The 18502-nt window shown below is 46.7% G+C and overlaps 1 protein-coding gene across 2 annotated transcripts in view; it reads left to right on the top strand.

Moving 5' to 3' along the window:
• Positions 1–247: 247 nt before the first annotated feature.
• The window catches only part of BMP7 (bone morphogenetic protein 7), a 124250-nt gene continuing 105995 nt past the window's right edge, over positions 248–18502 (top strand). The window contains exon 1 of one of the 2 annotated variants that reach the window (XR_004541141.1): positions 248–977. Coding sequence is in view for 1 of the 2 variants with exons in the window: in XM_033963975.1 (XP_033819866.1) it covers positions 584–977 (394 nt within the window). In the remaining variant the exon portion in view is untranslated. The remainder of the gene's footprint in view (positions 978–18502) is intronic. The other variant, XM_033963975.1, reaches the window with a different exon arrangement.

Consider the following 18502-nt stretch of genomic DNA (forward strand, 5'->3'; position numbering starts at 1 on the left):
ACCCTTTTGTTCAGTCAGACGCCTCTTTAATCTGTTTACATGAGATTAAAGTGCTTGAGGAGGGCCTCTCTCTATTTCCCAACGTCGTGAGCAGCAGCAACCTGAAGCGCTCTCTCTCTGCACTGGCGGCGCAGCCTCCCTCCCCCCCCCCCCCGGGAGAGGCGATCGGGAGCGGAGCTGTGCGCCGTCCGCCCCTCCCCTGCCCTCCCCTCCCACCAGCTCCAGCCCTCCCGCCGGCTCCGGCTGCCTTCAAACACCACTCAGACTGTGCGCGTGAAAAGGGGGGAGAGAACGAGACAGAGATCGGAGCCCCCCTTCCCCCACCCCCTATCCCCAAAAAGAAAAGAAAACTCCAGATTTCATCGTCCCAGCGGATTTTTTTTTTGTTTTTTTACAACCTCCACTAATAATAATACAAAAAAAAAAAAAAAAATGATCCCCACTAATGCATCAGCAGCATAATGATCGGATTTAGCTGATCTTAAGAGGAGCAGAATCAGAACTTCAGGGTTTAAAAAAATTATTTCATGGTAAAGTATTTCATCTTTTCTATTGCAATTTATATGATCTCTTCCTAGAAGAAATGGATATTTTGTTAGGGAACAGAGCTGCCTCGCTGGTGCTCTGGGGCTACATCTTCCTGAAGTCCACCCTGGCCGACTTCACCTTGGACAACGAGGTGCACTCGAGCTTCATCCACCGGAGGCTGCGCCACCAGGAGCGCCGGGAAATGCAGCGGGAGATCCTCTCCATCCTGGGGCTGCCTCACCGGCCCCGGCCCGTCTCGTTCGGCAAGCAGACCTCGGCGCCCATGTTCATGCTGGACCTGTACAACGCCATGGCCATGGAGGGGGCCGACGAGGGCTTTTCCTACCCTTACAAGCCCGTCTTCACCACGCAGGGGCCCCCCCTGGCCAGCGCGCACGACAGCAACTTTCTCAACGACGCCGATATGGTGATGAGCTTCGTCAACCTTGGTGAGTGTTGCCTCTCCCCCCCCCCCCCACCTCTGTAGCGCTACAAAAGCAATCTGGGTTCAGCTTCTCCACTTAATTCATTGTTACCATTTTTAAAAAAATCAAATTGTTTGTTTTTGTGCATGAGAAGTTCTAACATCAGGTGAAGTCAACTCAATGAGCATCATTACAGATGTTGATTGGGGACTCTTGATAGCTCCTGGGGCCCTTTGACAGCCAACTTCCTTTGCATTTTTTCAAACAAAAGTCCTTCAGGACCCGGACTGGAGATCCTTCAAGTGCCATAAGAGTACCTGGCAACCCATTCCATAATTTTGCGGCAGCCTCTGAGAAAGCTGACCGACTTGGAAATACTTTTTTACGGGAAGGGAGGTAGATGCGTGGAACAGTCTCCCGGAAGAGGTGGTGGAGACAGAGACTGTGTCTGAATTCAAGAGGGCCTGGGATAGGCACGTGGGATCTCTCGGAGAGAGAAAGAGATAATGGTTGCTACGGATGGGCAGCTCTATGACCTCACAATGCAGGTGCACAGAGCCTTAGCCTATAGGAAGAGGAGATGCAAATGTTAAGAGAGTCTTAGCCAATAGGGAGAGGAGGAGATAATGGTTACTGCGGATGGGCAGCTCTATGACCTCACAATGCAGGTGTAAAGAGCCTTAGCCAATAGGGAGAGGAGGAGATAGTGGATGCTGAAGATGAGAGACTGGATGGGCCATTTGGCCTTTATGTGCCGTCATGTTTCTATGTTCTATGTTCTCTCTGCCTTAGATGTACAAAACCTTTCCAAGTCAGAAGAAACACCTCTTTCTTCTTGAGATCCTAAAATCCGCGAGGTCCATAAGGTCCGTGTTTTACCCCTTCACATGACCTAACAGGCTCTTTAACGTGACTAACAGGAATCCCCTCTACAAGATGGTGAAAATGTCCTGCAGTGGAGGAAGTAGCGGTGGAGTTCAAAGACCTGTGAAGTGCCAGGAAAAAAAAAATGTAAAAAAACCCCCAAAACAGGTCGGCTCCCTTTCAAGCTAGATCTCATATATCTTCTCAGAGCGTTTCAGTGGCTGCCCCAGCTCTCAAATACCTACGCCCAGGTTCAGGGCATCAAGGTTGGGCAGTAATCAGCGATGCCTACCACTGCACTAGCTTCGGTTCAAATCGAGGGACCTCATTGTTTTTTTGGGTGCCATAACGAAAGCCCTGCACTTTATCTGCACACTATTTTTTTTATTTTTATTTTTTTCACTTTTCTGTAATTTGATTCGCTCGGCTAGATTTTAGCAAGCCCTTGCCATTTGCCAGCGTGCTATTTTTAATACATAATTATAGATTCTGTTGTACTGTGCCCGTTTCAGCGTTCGTCACGAATGGCTCTGTAAAACCACTGGCTATAGGGATTAGATGTCTCTAAACTCAAGAGCAGATTCCAAACGAGCGGCCGTAGGATGTTGCACTACTCACAAGTCTCGTGTCATGTGTCAGGCCAGTAGATATGAGAAAGAATTCACAACACTGGAAAAACGAAATGCAGGGAGGTTTAAAAAAAAAAAAAAATTGAGCTCAATTCCATCGCAGGAAAAAGCCAGTTAGCCACTTAATTGTGTTTGAGCAAGTGTGTGTGTGTGTGTGTAGGGGGGGGGGGAAGGGGGAGGGGGAGGCTAAATCTGCGAAAACTAAGCACATCTATGAGTGGCTGCTGGAAAGTGCTTAACTCAACCAACCAACTTCCTAAATTCGGAGCTATTTTGCTTTCGTTACGCGCCAATTTGCAGAAACGAAATTCTCTGTTTTCATATCGTTTCAGATCAGTCACCTCATTCTCTTCTTGGTTGGGCTGAGAACTTTTCAGCACCCCCCTCCCGTATTTTCACAGAAAGGACGGTGGATTCACTGAACAGGCCTCCCAAGGGAGGTCAGTGCAGAGAGAGAGAGAAATGAATGCAAGAAAGTCTGGGACGATAGCACGGAGGATCCTTAGCTGGTCCTTGTGGATTGCGTTTTTTTTTAGTCTGGCTCCCAGATTCTCCATTTCTGCGCTGACAGCTCTTATACAGGTTCTTTGAAATGAATACGAAGCAAGTTTCAAGTTTATTTTTGATATACCGTTTGTCAGTCGGGTATCTAAACACTTTTACACTTCTCCCTCCGTATTCGCTGTGATAGGGGATTAACAGACCCGCGAATATAGAAAAACCGCAAATAACTTTTTCATATGTCATTCGCTGTTTTCTACTAAAAAACCATGGTGAAGCCGTGAATAACATGGCGGGAGACCTGGCCTGTTCCTGAAGGAGGGGCAAAACACGGCGGAGAAAGTGCCGGGAATCGGCGATTTTCTCTGTAAACGCTTGGAATCGGCAGTTTCTCTATGCAAGCCGATGTAATTGTGGGGGAGGAGCCAACAAACTAAAAACCGTGAATAATCGAAACCGCGATTGCTGAAACCGCGAACACGGAGGGAGAAGTGTACAGTAAAATAAGATTAAAAAAAAACAAAAAACTGTCAAAGCACGGGGGCATAATCAAACCGACGTACATGAGACGAGGGAAGGTAAGTTTGTAAATTCATCGAGATGAAAAATAAAAATAAAGGGAAGCATATGGAGAAGGGGAAGTACATTAGGGTAAAGAAGTAGTGGCATGGTAAGGGTACGTGGCGCCTGAGGTGATGACACCCCTCCCCTGTCCTCTTCCCCGCCCTATCCCCGCCACATGCGCTCCCCCTTCCCTTCCCTTTTCCTGCACCTTTTTAACTTCTCCGGGTGTGCACAGCATGCTCATGTCGGAGTCGGCTCGCCCCTGGACGTCGCTTCCTAGGTGCGGGTCCCGGAACTGATGTCAGACAGAGCGCCGATGCTGACGCAGGCAGCAACCTCGTGCCAGGGAAGTTAAAAAGATACGTGGAAAAGCAAGAGGCGCATGCGTGCGCGGCCAGGTGGGGTGACACGCTCTTAGTAAAACGGTGCCTGGGGCGGACCGCCCCCTCACCCCCTTACTACGCCACTGATACTAAGCACGGAGGCCCATGGTTTTTTTTTTCGGGGGGGTGGGGGGGTTAACCAGAAAACTCTACACATCACAGAAAGGTATTCCTGTCTGAGGTATTCCCACCGATCAAGTCCTGACCACTTTGCGCCCCGATTTTCCTCCAACCTGATTCACTAACCTCTGTCCCGATCATTCTCCGATCCGATCCGATCCGCGCATACAAATGAGGGGGAACGGTATGCAAATATAGACAGGCAGCGATTCACACACACACACAAAAAAAGAGAGACACCGACTGGGCTGGCCAATCAAAAAGGAGCAACCACTGGGGACCAGTCGCTCATATGCTTTCCGACTATCCTGCTTTCTGCCTCTCTGCTCCCTTTGAGTTGCGGGTTAAAAGCATCTACACGGACAAGCAGACTTCCTTCTAGTGCCCTGGACCAGCCTGTGTAATCCTCTCCTGCTCTGCCGCCCTTCCCTGCAGTGCAAGTCCATGGTTTTAACCCGGAAGTTTAAAGCGGGGCTGCAGAACACGCCACTGTGCAGCCCCGCTTTAAACCCACTGGCTCGCACTGCAGGGAGGACGGCAGAGAGCAGGAGAGTCGGGGTGGGTTTGTTTTCTGTTCCGTAGCTGCCCTGGACAGTTTCCCTCCACTCCCCTCCTGGCGCGCACATTTTCCTCCCCTCCCGGCGCATGAACCGGCTTTTTAAAGGCTGCAGTGAGTCCCGTTGAAGAGATCGGGCCCGGCTCAGCCCTCGATGCCCACCTGGATTACTTTGCCATTTCTCCCCCTTGGTTTTGACCTCACTGGTGCAAGCACATGTGCAGACCATCTACAGGCAAAGAAGATCCGTGCGATCCGTGCAGTCGGTTGGGGGCGTGCACATTCAGAATCGGTCGCCCGGCCTCAGATTGCCGGGATTGGATCGGATTTGTGGGCTTAGAGAAGCTAGCCCTATATAATATATATAAAAAGTATGACCAGTAAAAAGTAAAATACCCAGATATATTCCTCTTTTTCTCTATATGGGCATTTGTGTGTGTCTGTAAATATATATATATATGTATATACTGTATTTACAATGTAAATATAGTTAAACCTCGGTTTGCGAGTAACCCGGTTTGCGAATGTAAAACTTGTCTCGCAAACCGACTCGATTTGCGAGCACCCCCCCCCCCCCCGAGAACCGGCATCGCTCCCCTCCGCTCGCAAAGGCCCCTCCGCTCGAACCGGCACCCCTGTAGGGATGGAGGTCTGATAAGTTCTGATCCAGGGCATCAGAACACAGGCCTAGATCCATACACAGGGCCTAGATCCGTACACAGGGCCTAGGTCAGTGTGCCGACCTGGCCTGGTTCAGAACCGCCTATGTGCTGACCTTGCCCCGCCTGAACAACTTGAAACTTACCCCCCGTCTAGCACCGGAACGCAGCCCATAGGATGTGCCGGTGCCGCTTAAAGAACTTCCTGCCTCTGCCGGGCCTTGAGCATGCATCTGCGCATGGTCAAGGCCTTCTAATTCTCACTCTCGCCGTATCAAGCGAGTTTCCATTATTTCCTATGGGGAAACTCGCTTTGATATACGAGTATTTTGGTTTACAAGCATGCTTCTGGAACGAATTATGCTTGGAAACCAAGGTTCCACTGTACTGTATATACTGTATATATATGTAATGTATATACTACATATAATGTATATGTACAGTATGTACTGTATAAGTAAATATACACACAGAGACCACATACATTTTGCATATGGTTCAGGAGAAGAAGCAAACAATTCTTACTATTCCCCCCCACGCATAAGTCTTGTAATGAGCTTTAATGTAGGAATGTAAGATGTTTATTGGACCCAGATGTCAGTTAAGAGAGCAGGCCAGATCTGATGCCTTTCTAGAGACAGGTGGACTCATTTGGAACAAGGCACTTTTGAGAGGTTTATCTGTGCTGTGTTGTTCCCTTGTCTGCTGTGCATGCCGGGACACGTTTGGAAAGGAAAGAGATGTATAATAGGATTCTTCATCCAAATGCTTACCTTTCATCCTGTGAGAGTCATACCGCTTTCATCTCTATGGCACAAAGGCTGGTCTGTGTGTGTGTGTGTGTGTGTGGAGCACGGCTGCTGTGTATGCTCAAACACCTGCATCTCTATAACATTTAGAGCAGTGGTCTCAAACTCAAACCCTTTGCAGGGCCACATTTTGGATTTTGGTACTTGGAGGGCCTCAGAAAAAATAGTTAATGTCTTATTAAAGAAATGACAATTTTGCCTGAGGTAAAACTCTTTATAGTTTATAAATCTTTCCTTTTGGCTAAGTCTTAATAATAATATTGTCATTTATAGCTAAAGAGACATATGATCAAGAAACTGTTTTATTTTCCTTTTGTGATTATGATAAACATACCGAGGGCCTCAAACTAGTACCTGGCGGGCCGCATGTGGCCCCCAGGCCGCGAGTTTGAGACCACTGGAAAAAAACTGCAGTGTTGGGGGCTTTTTTTGAACTGCACATTTTCTCCCCCAAAACTATTTATATTAAAGCTGAATTGTCAAATCTATTTTTTCGTTGAACTGACAGTTTGATGAGACAGGTGATTAGTTTGTAAGAATTATATTTCACATGAATCATTAGCTATCGTCACGTAAGGATCCTTTTACTAAGCGCTATTGTGTGTTTACTGCAGCTTAGAAGGACTTACCACACGATGAGTTCAGATGGTGTCAGGTCAAAAGCGCGCCGGGACAAAGGCGCGCCCAGACAATTGAGCACAGCGCGCGACGCCGCGCTGCTCTAAATTACTGTTTTTAGCGCTCCGACGGGGGGGGGGGGGGCGTGGGGGGAACCCCCCACTTTACTTAATAGAGATCGCACCGCGTTGTGGGGGCATTGTGGGGGTGTGGGGGGTTGTAACCCCCCACATTTTACTGAAAACTTCACTTTTTCCCTGTTTTTAGGGAAAAAGTTCAGTGTACAGTAAAATGTGGAGGGTTACAACCCCCCCAAATCCCCCATAACGCCGGCGCGATGTCTATTAAGTAAACTGGGGGGGGCTCCCCAACAAAACCCCCCGTCGGAGCCCCTAAAAACTGTAATTTAGAGCGGCGCAGCGGCGTGCGCTGCGCTCAATTGTCGGCGCGCGCTTTTGTCTTTTGCACCGTTGTCTATGAACCGTTCAGACATTCTCCAGTAAGTTCTGAACTAGAGAATGACACGGGGATACATTTTTCCCCGCGGGAACTCATTTTCCTGTCCCGTCCCGGCCAGTTCTTTTCCTGTCACTGCCCTATTCTTGCAAGCTCCGTCCTCATCTGCACAAGTCTTAAACACTTTAAAATCATGTGTCCAAGGGTTCATAGACAATGGCGCGAAAGACAAAAGCGCGCGCCGACAATTGAGCGCAGCGCGCACCGCCGCGCCGCTCTAAATTACAGTTTTTAGGGGCTCCGACGGGGGGTTTTGTTGGGGAACCCCCCCAGTTTACTTAATAGACATCGCGCCGGCTTTATGGGGGGTTTGGGGGGTTGTAACCCTCCACATTTTACTGTAAACTGAACTTTTTCCCTAAAAACAGGGAAAAAGTGAAGTTTTCAGTAAAATGTGGGGGGTTACAACCCCCCACACCCCCCACAACGCCCCCACAACGCGGCACAATTTTTATTAAGTAAAGTGGGGGGGTTCCCCCCCACGCCCCCCCGTTGGAGCGCTAAAAACAGTAATTTAGAGCGGTGCGGCGGCGCGCGCTGCGCTCAATTGTCTGGGTGCGCCTTTGTCCCGGCGCGCTTTTGACCTGACACCGTGTCCAAGGCTTGTTTGGTTAAGGCAGAGCTTACAGGAATGGGGCAGGTACAGGGACTGTGGCAAAACTCATGGGGACGGGATGGGGAAGTTGAGTTCCAACAGGGACGGAGACAAATTTGTCCTAGTGTCATTCTCTGTCCTGAACTATCAAGTGCTGCCTGCATGCTAAAAAAATATTGGTCATTTCTTGGTTGAGGGTTGCGTTTGGGGGCGGAGAGTGGATGTATCTTTGATAATCATTTAGCACAGCTACATTATCACATGTAATTGTTTTTAATAACTGCACGCTAATGGTGATAATTACCCATGGCTGTTAATACCAAAAATAGAAAATCAGTTATTTTACTGCTGTACAAATGACCTTCGTGTGCAGGAAAACCCTAAATAAGGGCTCAATAAGTCCACTTTCTACCTCAGGTTTGTAGAAGGACCTCGTGATAAACTGTATCCGAGTGCTTGGGAAGGGAAAATTCAACACTCTGGATAGGGCTTACTCAAAAGGTTAGGGTGCTCCCGACCTACTTCTGTTTTGGCGCCCAATGCCTGCTTTAATTTTTGTGCCCCTCCCCCCCCCAATGCCGCTTCGGGCCAGTTCCCTCCTCTGACACTACTGCCCAGTCCCGGCAAGAAGTGGCTTCTTAGGTCAGCTGCCGCAAGGAGAGAGGACCAACATCAATATCAAGCAGAAGCTACGAACCTACGTTAACCTACGAAGCCATACAATATTGCATATGAAGCCTTCTTTAGATAGATATAAAAGCCGGCTCTTCTTGATTATGACCGGAATAGCCATCCAGATGATTACGAGGAACTGGAAGAGTTACAACAGACTGAATTACACATTTTGGTGGGAAGATATTTGTTCCACGTATAAATATGAGAGAATGAATGTGGAGTGTTTGGGGTCTAGTATGACATTCAATAAGGTGTGGAGCCTACATCCGAGGGGGGGAGGGGAAGGTATTTGGGATTGCTAAAAGGTATTTATCTATAATATTGCAATAATAAATGCATGTGCAGTGTAATAGTTATGTGAGGAAGGGAGGGAGAAAAGGATTGGTAATGTATTAATTTTGTGTATTTTTAGTGTGTTATGTATAATGCTCATGTTTAATATAGTTGTATTGCACTGTCAAAATTTGAAAATCAATAAAGAATTAAACAAAACAAAACAAAAAAAATATCAAGCAGAAGCATCAGGACAGAGGAGAGACCTCCCTGCTCTGTTCTTATGCTGCCCCCCCCCCCCATGGCAGCTGGCCTTTGAAGCTGCATCTTTTTGGGATCGGGCAGCAGCGTCAGAGGAAGGAGTAGTTATAGAGTGTTCAAGCCATCTGATAGCTTAACTTATGGGTCGGTGAAATTAAGGACTCAATCAGTGGAACCCCTCCCTCCGCCCTCGTCTCTGCCCCCCCCACTCCTTCCTTGATCCTGCCTGCCGCGCGCCACCTTCCTTTCCCTTGTATCTCTGGTTGAAGTTGTTACTCACGGTGGTCAACAGTGTGCTCCTCGCGACCCCTTAAAGCTCTCCCTCTGATGTCACTTCCTTTGCGCAGCATCCAGAAGTGATGTCAGTGGGAGAGCCGATGGGTCGTGAAGAGCATGTTGTTGACCACCATGAACAACTTCAACTAGAGGTATCGGGGAAGGGAAGGGGCATGCGTGTGAAGGGGAAGAATGGGAAGAGGTAGGGGGCAGACCACCCCTCCCCCCATTTACTATGCCACTGGCCTCAATCTTTCTCAATTCCTTTGGAAGGGAGCTCCATAAGTGAGGTCCCATGACCATAAAGATTGAGTCCCTTATTATCTCCAATCTAATTTGCTTAAAATCTGGAACATCAAGTAGTGCCTAATTATTTGAACATCTTGGCACATGAACCTTTAGGGTTGTAACCAGAAAAAGTGGTGGTTGTTTATAAAGAATTGTAAAAATTAGCTTTAAATTTTTTTAAATGGATATGCCATTGAACAGGAAACCAATAAAATTTCTTAAGAATTGGTGTAATGTGACTATACCACACTGAATTTTTACAGTGGCCTCAGTATGCCCTTAAGAAAAAGAAGACCCGAGGGAAGTAGCAACACAAGCTAAATGAAGGACAGAGATGGTTTTGTGATAATGTTTGCAAAATAAGAAAGTGTTTGAATTTGTTTATTTGATTTTGTAACACTCTTCATTGTTGAACCTAAATAAGAAGCTTGCCTTTGTTCAAACTTCGTTCTGACTCCTGATGCAGGCATTTGCCGAAACACGAGCCGTGTTGAGTTCAATAAAAAACTGCTTCCTTTCGCAACTTGTTTTGCCTGTTTACTCTCTATCCTTGCCAGCTGTCTTTGCCAGCTTACCTGTTGGTCCCTGTGGACCATTAAAGGGGAATTCTATGGGGCTCATAATCGAAAGAAAAAAACTTCCAAAAACTGGCCTAAGTCGGCATTTGGATGAACATTTCCCAAATACATCCAAGTGCCTATAATAAAAACGGGTTTTGGACGTATTTCTAAACGACCTAGGCCTTCATAGTGCCGCTGAATGACCAAAGCTAAATGGGGCGTTTTGGGAGGAGTGTTGAGGGTGGGAGTTGGGAGGGACGTGGGCCGGCTTAGACTCAGTTATATAGCATGTATAACCGAAAGTTATACAGCCCAGGATCGACGGAACTTGAATGTTGTGACTTAGGCCATGTAAAACATGGTCTAAGTCACAAAAACCCACCTAAAGTCACCAGATAAGCACTGCAAGAACATAAAATAGACCCCACACACCATCCCAGTGATCACCGACCCCCCCCATAAAAATATTAATCACACCTTTAAAATTCAGCCTCCAGACCATCATTAACTGGCAGCCTGGCATAGGAAAGCCTAGTCGTCCAGCACAGAGGCGGCTTAAGCCGTCTTGAGGGTGGGTTAGGGACCCATGGAGAGGAGGACCCATGCCCATAAGCCCCTGTAATCACTGCATTGTTACTGAAACATGTGCACTGCCCTATACACCCCCCAAACCCTTTTTTACTGGCATATAAGTGGCTCCTGCAGCCATAAGGGCTATTGGGGTGGTAGATAAGTGGGTTTAGGGGATTCTGGAGGTGGTTTGGGGAGCTAACCATCACCTATAAGGGAGCTGTAGTGAGGAGAAGCCATGGCACCCTTTTTGTGAAGTGCACAGCAGTGCCCTGTAAGGTACCTCACTATTTAGGTGCCTTGTCTGGGTGTTCAGTCCATCACTTTGCAGACCTCTTCCACGTCCAACAGGGCTTGTTCTAGGCATTTTTGACTTGGATGAAAAGTTGGACGAAAATGTGGTATAAAGATGGACGATTTAGCAACTTGGACGTATTTTTCAAAAATGTGTCCTAGGCTGATTTTTACTTTGGACGACTTGTGACTTAGACAACAACGGACTTAGATGTCCCTTTCGATTATGCCCCTCTATGTGTTCTTATACTGTATATAGGTGCCTATTCTATCATGGAAAGTAATTGGCAAATTCTATATAGTCTACCTACCTGCTGCCATTGGAGGCCTGAAGGAACGTCAAATCTCATGAGGTTGGAGTGGGGGGGGGGGGGGCGGTCGGGTCTGGAGGTGCTACATAGGGGGATAGGAGGGAGGGATGGAAAACTGATATACAGGGGGATGGATTGGAGAGATGGAAAGTTGTTGCATGGTGGGGAGGGGGGAGAGGAGAAAGGAAGAATTGTTGGACAAAGGTTGGAGGAGAAGAAGGGAGACGCAGCAAAGAAGTAGAAAGAGGTGTGAGAGAGTAAATCTGTTTTGAATTTGGATAAGGCGGGATATCAAATTTAATAAACCTTAAAACCTGTATATGGTGGAGGGGAGGGAGACTTTTATGGAGAAGAGAGAAGGAGAAATTTTGGACATAGGGTGGAGGGCAAGGAGAGATTGTGCATAGGGAGAGAGAAAGAAATGTTGCACATGACAATGGAGGGGAGGAAAGGAGAGATGCTGCATGGAGAGCAATAGAGAGGTTTGACCCAGGGTACAAAGCAGGAAAAGAGAGAGAGAGATGGTAGACAGTGGGGGAAAAATAGAAATGTTGGATATGGCAATGGAAGGGAAGGTACAGATATGGAAGATGGATGGTGAGCAAGGAGAAAGAAGAAAACATCAAATGGGCAGGAGACCCTGGCGAGTGAGTTAACAGAAGACAAACAGGATTTGAATATATGTCAGATTTGAAATGTGTATCCTGCCAGAGCTGGTGTTAGACAGCGAGCGTGAGCTAGGACCTAACAGAGAGAGGAAAAGTCTTTGTTATTTATTTTTGTTTACACCACAGCGCCGGCATGGGGTTGGAGAGGTTGTAACCTTATGTAATGTTATATTGTAACACATTGAATGTTAAACTGTAACCTGTTCTAAGCTCTCTGGGGAGGACAGGAAATAAAAATAAATAAATAAATAAAATTACTAAAAATATTTTTATATTGGGGGGGTAAAAATGATCGGCCCCGGGTGTCACATATCCTAGGTACGCCACTGTTCTTAACATTGATATGAATAACTGCATTAAAATGTTAGCACTTACTTTATTACGTACATTACCTCCAAAGTGGTAAAAAAAACAAACCACAGTATATCAATGGAACGTCTTCAGTCAATTTGAACTAGAGTATGACATGGGGACAAATTTTTCCCCATCCCCGCAGGAACTCATTTTCCCATCCGATCCCTGCAAGTTCTTTTCCTGCCCATTTCCCATTCCTGCAAGCTCCATCCTCATCTGCACAAGCCTCAAACACTTTAAAATCCTAAGTAGCAACATTCTAGAGCTCAGATTGTGATGCCATAATGCCTCATTCCACCAATGCCTAAGTTCCGTCCCCATCTGCACAAGCCTTCAAACCAGTGGCGTACCTAGGGTATGTGGCACCCGGGGCCCATTATTTTTTGACACCCCCCCCCCCCATGTAAAAATTTTTTTTTTTTTTTTTGCAATAACCATGAAATGGAATAAATGGTCAGAATAGAAACAGGCAGTGAAAATTTTCTTTTATTGAACCTCATATATGTAACCATTATTCCAAACATAACATAATATAAATTATGTCTAAATTGTCATGACATTAGAAGTACATATGGAGTAGTTGCAGGTGATGCTTGGGACAGTTCTGATTGTGTTAGTTCGGTTTTATGTGTTTTTTGAATAGAAGGGTTTTTATTTCTTTTTGAAGGTTTTGCAGTCTGTGGTTGATATCAATTGGTTGTAGAGTTGGGGGTCGAGTGTTGCAGCTCGAATGGCTAGGAGGTTGTCGAACAGTTTTTTTTCTTTTGACGTTTTTGGTTGGAGGGTGTGTGAATGGTGCACAAGTTCTCCTATGTCTGTTTGAAGTGGATTGAATTATTTAGCTGAAGAAATTAGTTACCCCCCATTCCACACACATTAATTCTCTTCCATTTTTGTTCCCATTATAAAAAACACTGATAAGTTCCCAGAAAAAAAATACATTAAAATAAGAAGTGAAAACAAAGGCCCCTACAGATGAGAACATAACATAAGAATAGCCTAACTGGGTCAGACCAATGGTCCATCATGCCCAGTAGCCCATTCTCATGGTAGCCAATCCAGGACACTAATACCTGGTCAAAACCCAAAGAGTAGCAACATTCCATGCTACCGATCCAGGGCAAGCAGACACTTCCCCCATGTCTTAATAACAGATTATGGACTTTTCCTCCAGGAATTTGTCCAAATCTTTCTTAAAACCAGCTACACTATCTGCTTTTACCATAACTTCTGGCCACTTCATTTTTAAGTTTAGATCTTTCCTTTCAAACAGAGACCTTGCTAGATGTCAAATACAGCACAAGGTAACTTCACATGGACTTAGCTGTGCAGGAAATGTGAATCTCCTCATACACCCACCATATAGTGCAAAAAAGTGCAAAGGTCTGTTTTTTTCTTTCGATCAAGCAGCGCTGTTACAAACATATTCTGTAGGTCAATGCTAAGGATAACAAAGTTTCCTTCCTTGGACCAGAAGGAGATAAACCACTGGAAGAGATCCCAAAACAACACCCAAAGACCCACTCAGTGTGTGAATCAGTTGAGTGGCGTGGACTAACTGGGGGGTGGAAATGGGCCCGGAGTTTGCTCAGCAGAATTTCCCAGACCACCTCTTCCTCTCAACACATTGACACGCTGCCACCATCACCACTAGGAACACCTCACTGGGTAGGCCAGCTATGCTATAAACTTTATAAAACACATTATTATATTTTCTTATAAAGCACATATTTTAACTGACCTCTCTGACATCCTCAGCCTTTCCATTCACAAAAATAGAAGGAAGAAAAGTTCCCATTTCCTGCTGTCTCATGTCCCCGGCCTATACAATATTTTTTTTCTGCAGACCCTTCAAAAGTCTGACCAAATCCTCGTTTCACTTGCATTATAAAGTACTGAGGATGCCATCTCTCCCCAATCCCAGGTCCTAAAGTCTAAGACAGTAGCGCAAACTAATGCTGCCAGATACAGGAAAAAAAAATTTTGATTCGATTCAGCCCTATTGAATTGGTTTTTCAATTCGATTTTCCTGCCCAGTTGGGTGATTTTTTTCAAAACTCCTGGTGGGTTTTATAGCTTTTTCACCCCCTTTGGCTTCTCCTAACCACACTGGCGCTGTGGTGTAAATAAAATAAAGAAACAAAAAGGACTTTTCCTCTTTCTGTTAAATCCTAGCTCACGTTTGCAGTCCAACACCAGCTCTGGCAGGATACACATTTCAAATCTGACATGTTATAATCACAAAACAGAAAATAAAATTAATTTTTCTACCTTTTGTTGTCTGGTTATATTTCAAATCTTGTTGGTCCAAGGCTCTGGTTTTCTTCTGATAACTTGCTTGCCAGGGTCTCCTTCTTTCTGCATGCTAACCATCCATCTGCCAACTCTGTCCTCCCTTTCCATTTCCCTTCCCTTCCCAGGAAGTCTGGTATCTTTCCTTTTTTTCATCTCCCTCCACAGATCCACCTTTTCTTAAATACCCTTTCATCCGGCATCTCTCCCTCCTTCCCCACCATCCCAGAGTCCACCATCTCTCCGTTTCTTTTCCTAATTACCCTCCTATCCAGTATCTCTATCCCTCCTCCACACCATCCCTTGTGTCCAATTTCTCTCCCTTTCTGTTCCTTCCCTCCCTAAATCCCATGGTCCATCATCTCTCTCCCTCTCCTCTATTTTCAGACCCATTATTTCTTCCCCCCCCCAAAGTTTGGCATATGCATGTCTCTTTGAACACCCCCTTCCCTCCGTGTACTTCTAAATCATGGTCCCCCCCAAAGGCCTGTCCCCCCTTAAAGGTCTGCCTGTCCCACCTTGAAGGCCTGCACCCCCCTTGAAGGCCTGTCCCACCCCCTTGTAGGCCTGTCCCCCCCTTGTAGGCCTGTCCCCCCTTTAAGGCCTGCCTGCCTGCCTTTACCCCCCTTGAAGGCCTGTCTCCCCCTTGAAGGCCTGCACCCCCCTTGAAGGCCTGCACCCCCCCTTGAAGGCCTGTCCCCCCCCTTATAGGCCTGTCCCCCCCCTTGTAGGCCTGTCCCCCCCCCTTGTAGGCCTGTCCCCCCCTTGAAGGCCTGCCTGCCTTTCCCCCCTTGAAGGCCTGTTTCCCCCCTTGAAGGCCTGTTCCCCCCCTTGAAGGCCTGCACCCCCTTGAAGGTCTGCACCCCCCCAAAGGCCTACACCCCCCCCGAAGGCCTGCACCCCCCTGAAGGCCTGCCTGCCCCCCTTGAAGGCCTGCACCCCCCCCGAAGGCCTGTCCCCCCTTGAAGGCCTGCCTGCCTGCCTGTCACCCTCTCCCCCTTGAAAGCCTGCTTGCCTGCCCGCCCGCCCCACCCTGAAGGCCTGATGCCCCGACCCACCCCGAAGGACCGCTCGCCCCCCTGGCCTCCCCGCACCACCTATGAACAGCCGCAGCAGGATCGCGAAGTCAGCGTCAGCGATCCCTGCGCTGCTTCCTGCGCCACGGTCCCGCCCCTCCTCTGACGTCAGAGGAGGGGCGGGATCGCGGCGCAGGAAGCAGCGCAGGGATGCTGACGCTGACTTCGCGATCCTGCTGCGGGCTGCTTCACAGGTGGTGCAGGAAGGTCAGTGGAGCGAGCGGTCCTTCGGGGGTGGCGGGGGACTGAACGGCAAGGCCGGGAACACCCCCTTAGGGCTGGTACCCGGGGCGGCCCGCCCCCTCCGCCCCCCCCTAGGTACGCCACTGCTTCAAACACATTAAAATCATAAGTAGCAACATTCTAGAACGCAGACTGTGATGTCATAATGCCTCATTCCACCAATGCCTAAGCTCCGTCCTCATCTGCACAAGCCTCAAACACTTTAAAATCATAAGTGTTTGAGGCTTTTACGGTTAAAGCGGAGCTTACCGAATGGGGTAGGGACAGCGACACTGACAAAACTCACGGGGACGGGACAGGGAAATTCAGTTCCTAGGGAGACAAATTTGTCCTCGTGTCATTCTGTAATTTGAATTTTATGTGCTGTTTAGGCAGATTTAAAAATCAGCTTTAGGAGAATCAAGAAGCAGAGTCTGATACATTTGTTCCGAATGATTTCTCTTAAACAAATGTTATCATTGTTGACAATCTTATGATGGCATCATCTCGTTAAGTAAAAGCTATTCTATTTTGATCTGTTTGTTGTGTTCAACACCTTTTATCTTATTGTTTAGGTTTATGCAGTACTTAAAGTTATTTTTTATTTTTAAATCCTTTATTGAAAATAGATCAAAGTTCCAACACAAACATTTGGTTTCTCATCTCAAGTCGGCATATGAGACTCAATAATGCAATGAACCTGTCTTCCAAAATAGACATCGTCTTTATGCAAATTCATCTCTCCCCCCCCCCAATCCTCCTTACTATATCCCAAAGATGCATCACTGAAAGTTGAGTATTCTGCTACTTGCTACTGCTACTTGTGGTTAACCTTAGGCAAAAAGGTTCCCAAATGACCAAAAATTTCTCCCAATTAACGATTTAAGATCTTTGATATCTTATGGTTTGGCCTCGAATACTGTAGCGGAATTAGAAAAGGTACAGAGAAGGGCGATGAAAATGATAAAAGGGATGGGGCGACTTCTCTGTGAGGAAAGGCTAAAGCAGCTATGGCTCTTCAGCTTAGAGAAGAGACAGCTCAGGAGTGATATGATAGAGGTCTATAAAGTAATGAGTGGAGTGGAAAGGGTAGACGTGAATCGCTTGTTTGCCGTTTCCAAAAATACTAGGACTAGGGAGCATGCATTGAAGCTACTAAGTAGTAGATTTAAAATAAACTGAAGAAAATATTTCTTCACACAATGTGTAATTAAACTCTGAAATTTGTTGTGGAGAATGTGGTGAAATCAGTTAGCTTAGCGGGGTTTAAAAAAAAAAAGTTTGGATAATTTCCTAAAAGAGAAGTCCATAGGCCATTATTGAAGTGGTTTGGAGAAATCCATTGCTTATTTCTAGGGTAAGCCGTCCGGACCCCTGGATATGTCCTACTTGTAGGGAGGTCTAGTGGGGGGAATGGCCAATATGGCCCAGGTGGGTGGTGAGCTGGGATAGGCCTGAGCCCCTAGGGTGGTGTGGTGGCCTTTTTATGGAGCATTTGCACTGTTGGTGGTGGAAGGGGCTAGTCTTTTGGAGCAGGTTTCCGGTGGCTTATTGTACATTAGTGAGCTGGCCCCAATAATATTCTGACTATGTGTAGGGTCAGTAAAATCCTGGACCCCCTAGACCTGCCCCCAGGCCCGCCCTGTTTCACCCATCCCCGCCCCATTACGCCCCAGTTCTGCCCTCAGCTCTGCTCCCAGCCCCGCCCCCCCCCCCCCAATTTCTTTTCCAAACCTGGACAAAGTGCCAGGTTTTGAAAAGCCGGCCAGACTCCCGGACATGTCCTCAAAAGGAGAACATGTCTGTGGAAATACGGACGTCTGAAAACCCTAACTTTGTGGGCAAGAGACAGGAGTGGGGAATGAAGGGAGATTACATCTATGGGGCCCTTTATGTTATCAGGGCAAAGGGGAGGGATGGAACTTGATGGCTTCTTGTGTGGATTGTGCCTTGCACAGTGGTGTTTTCTCCTTTGTGAGGACATGAGCACTTACTGTAGATGCTTTGAAGGCATGCATTGCCTGTGGGTGGTACTTGCATATGAATGTTGCTGTTGTTCTGGGAGGCACAGTTTCACGCTCACCTGTCATATCAAAAATTCCCTTCCACAGTGTTCAGAGTACAGTGTCTCCATCTATAAGACAATCTTGGTTTTTTCTGTTACATAGAGCATTTTGGACCCCGGTTCGGTTGCAGAAGTTAGATAGCTCTAAGTCTAATAGATGCTGGCACTCTCATCTTGAAGCTGGGACATTAGATCATTTGTTATTTTATAGTCCATTAATACTTGCTTTTTAGAAATCAAATAAATAATTTGTTAGATAATCTGGTGGCATTATCCTATGACACCGTTTTGTTTGGCATGGCAATGAGGGCTAAAAGCCAAATATCCTCTAATAACAATAAACTTCTACTCATTACGACAGGGGTTGCCATACAACAGATTACGAATAATTTGAAAAATTGGGATAGGCTGAATTATAGCTTTTGGTGGAACTCTTTATGTCACATATTCAAAATGGAAAGGATAATTGCCATGCAGCAAGGAAATTTTAAGAAATTTCAGGTTATTTGGGAGCCATTAACAAGATACTGTAAAGATTGAAATTACTGCA

Source organism: Geotrypetes seraphini, chromosome 11, assembly GCF_902459505.1.
Source record: "Geotrypetes seraphini chromosome 11, aGeoSer1.1, whole genome shotgun sequence".
NCBI classification, from domain to species: Eukaryota; Metazoa; Chordata; class Amphibia; order Gymnophiona; family Dermophiidae; genus Geotrypetes; species Geotrypetes seraphini.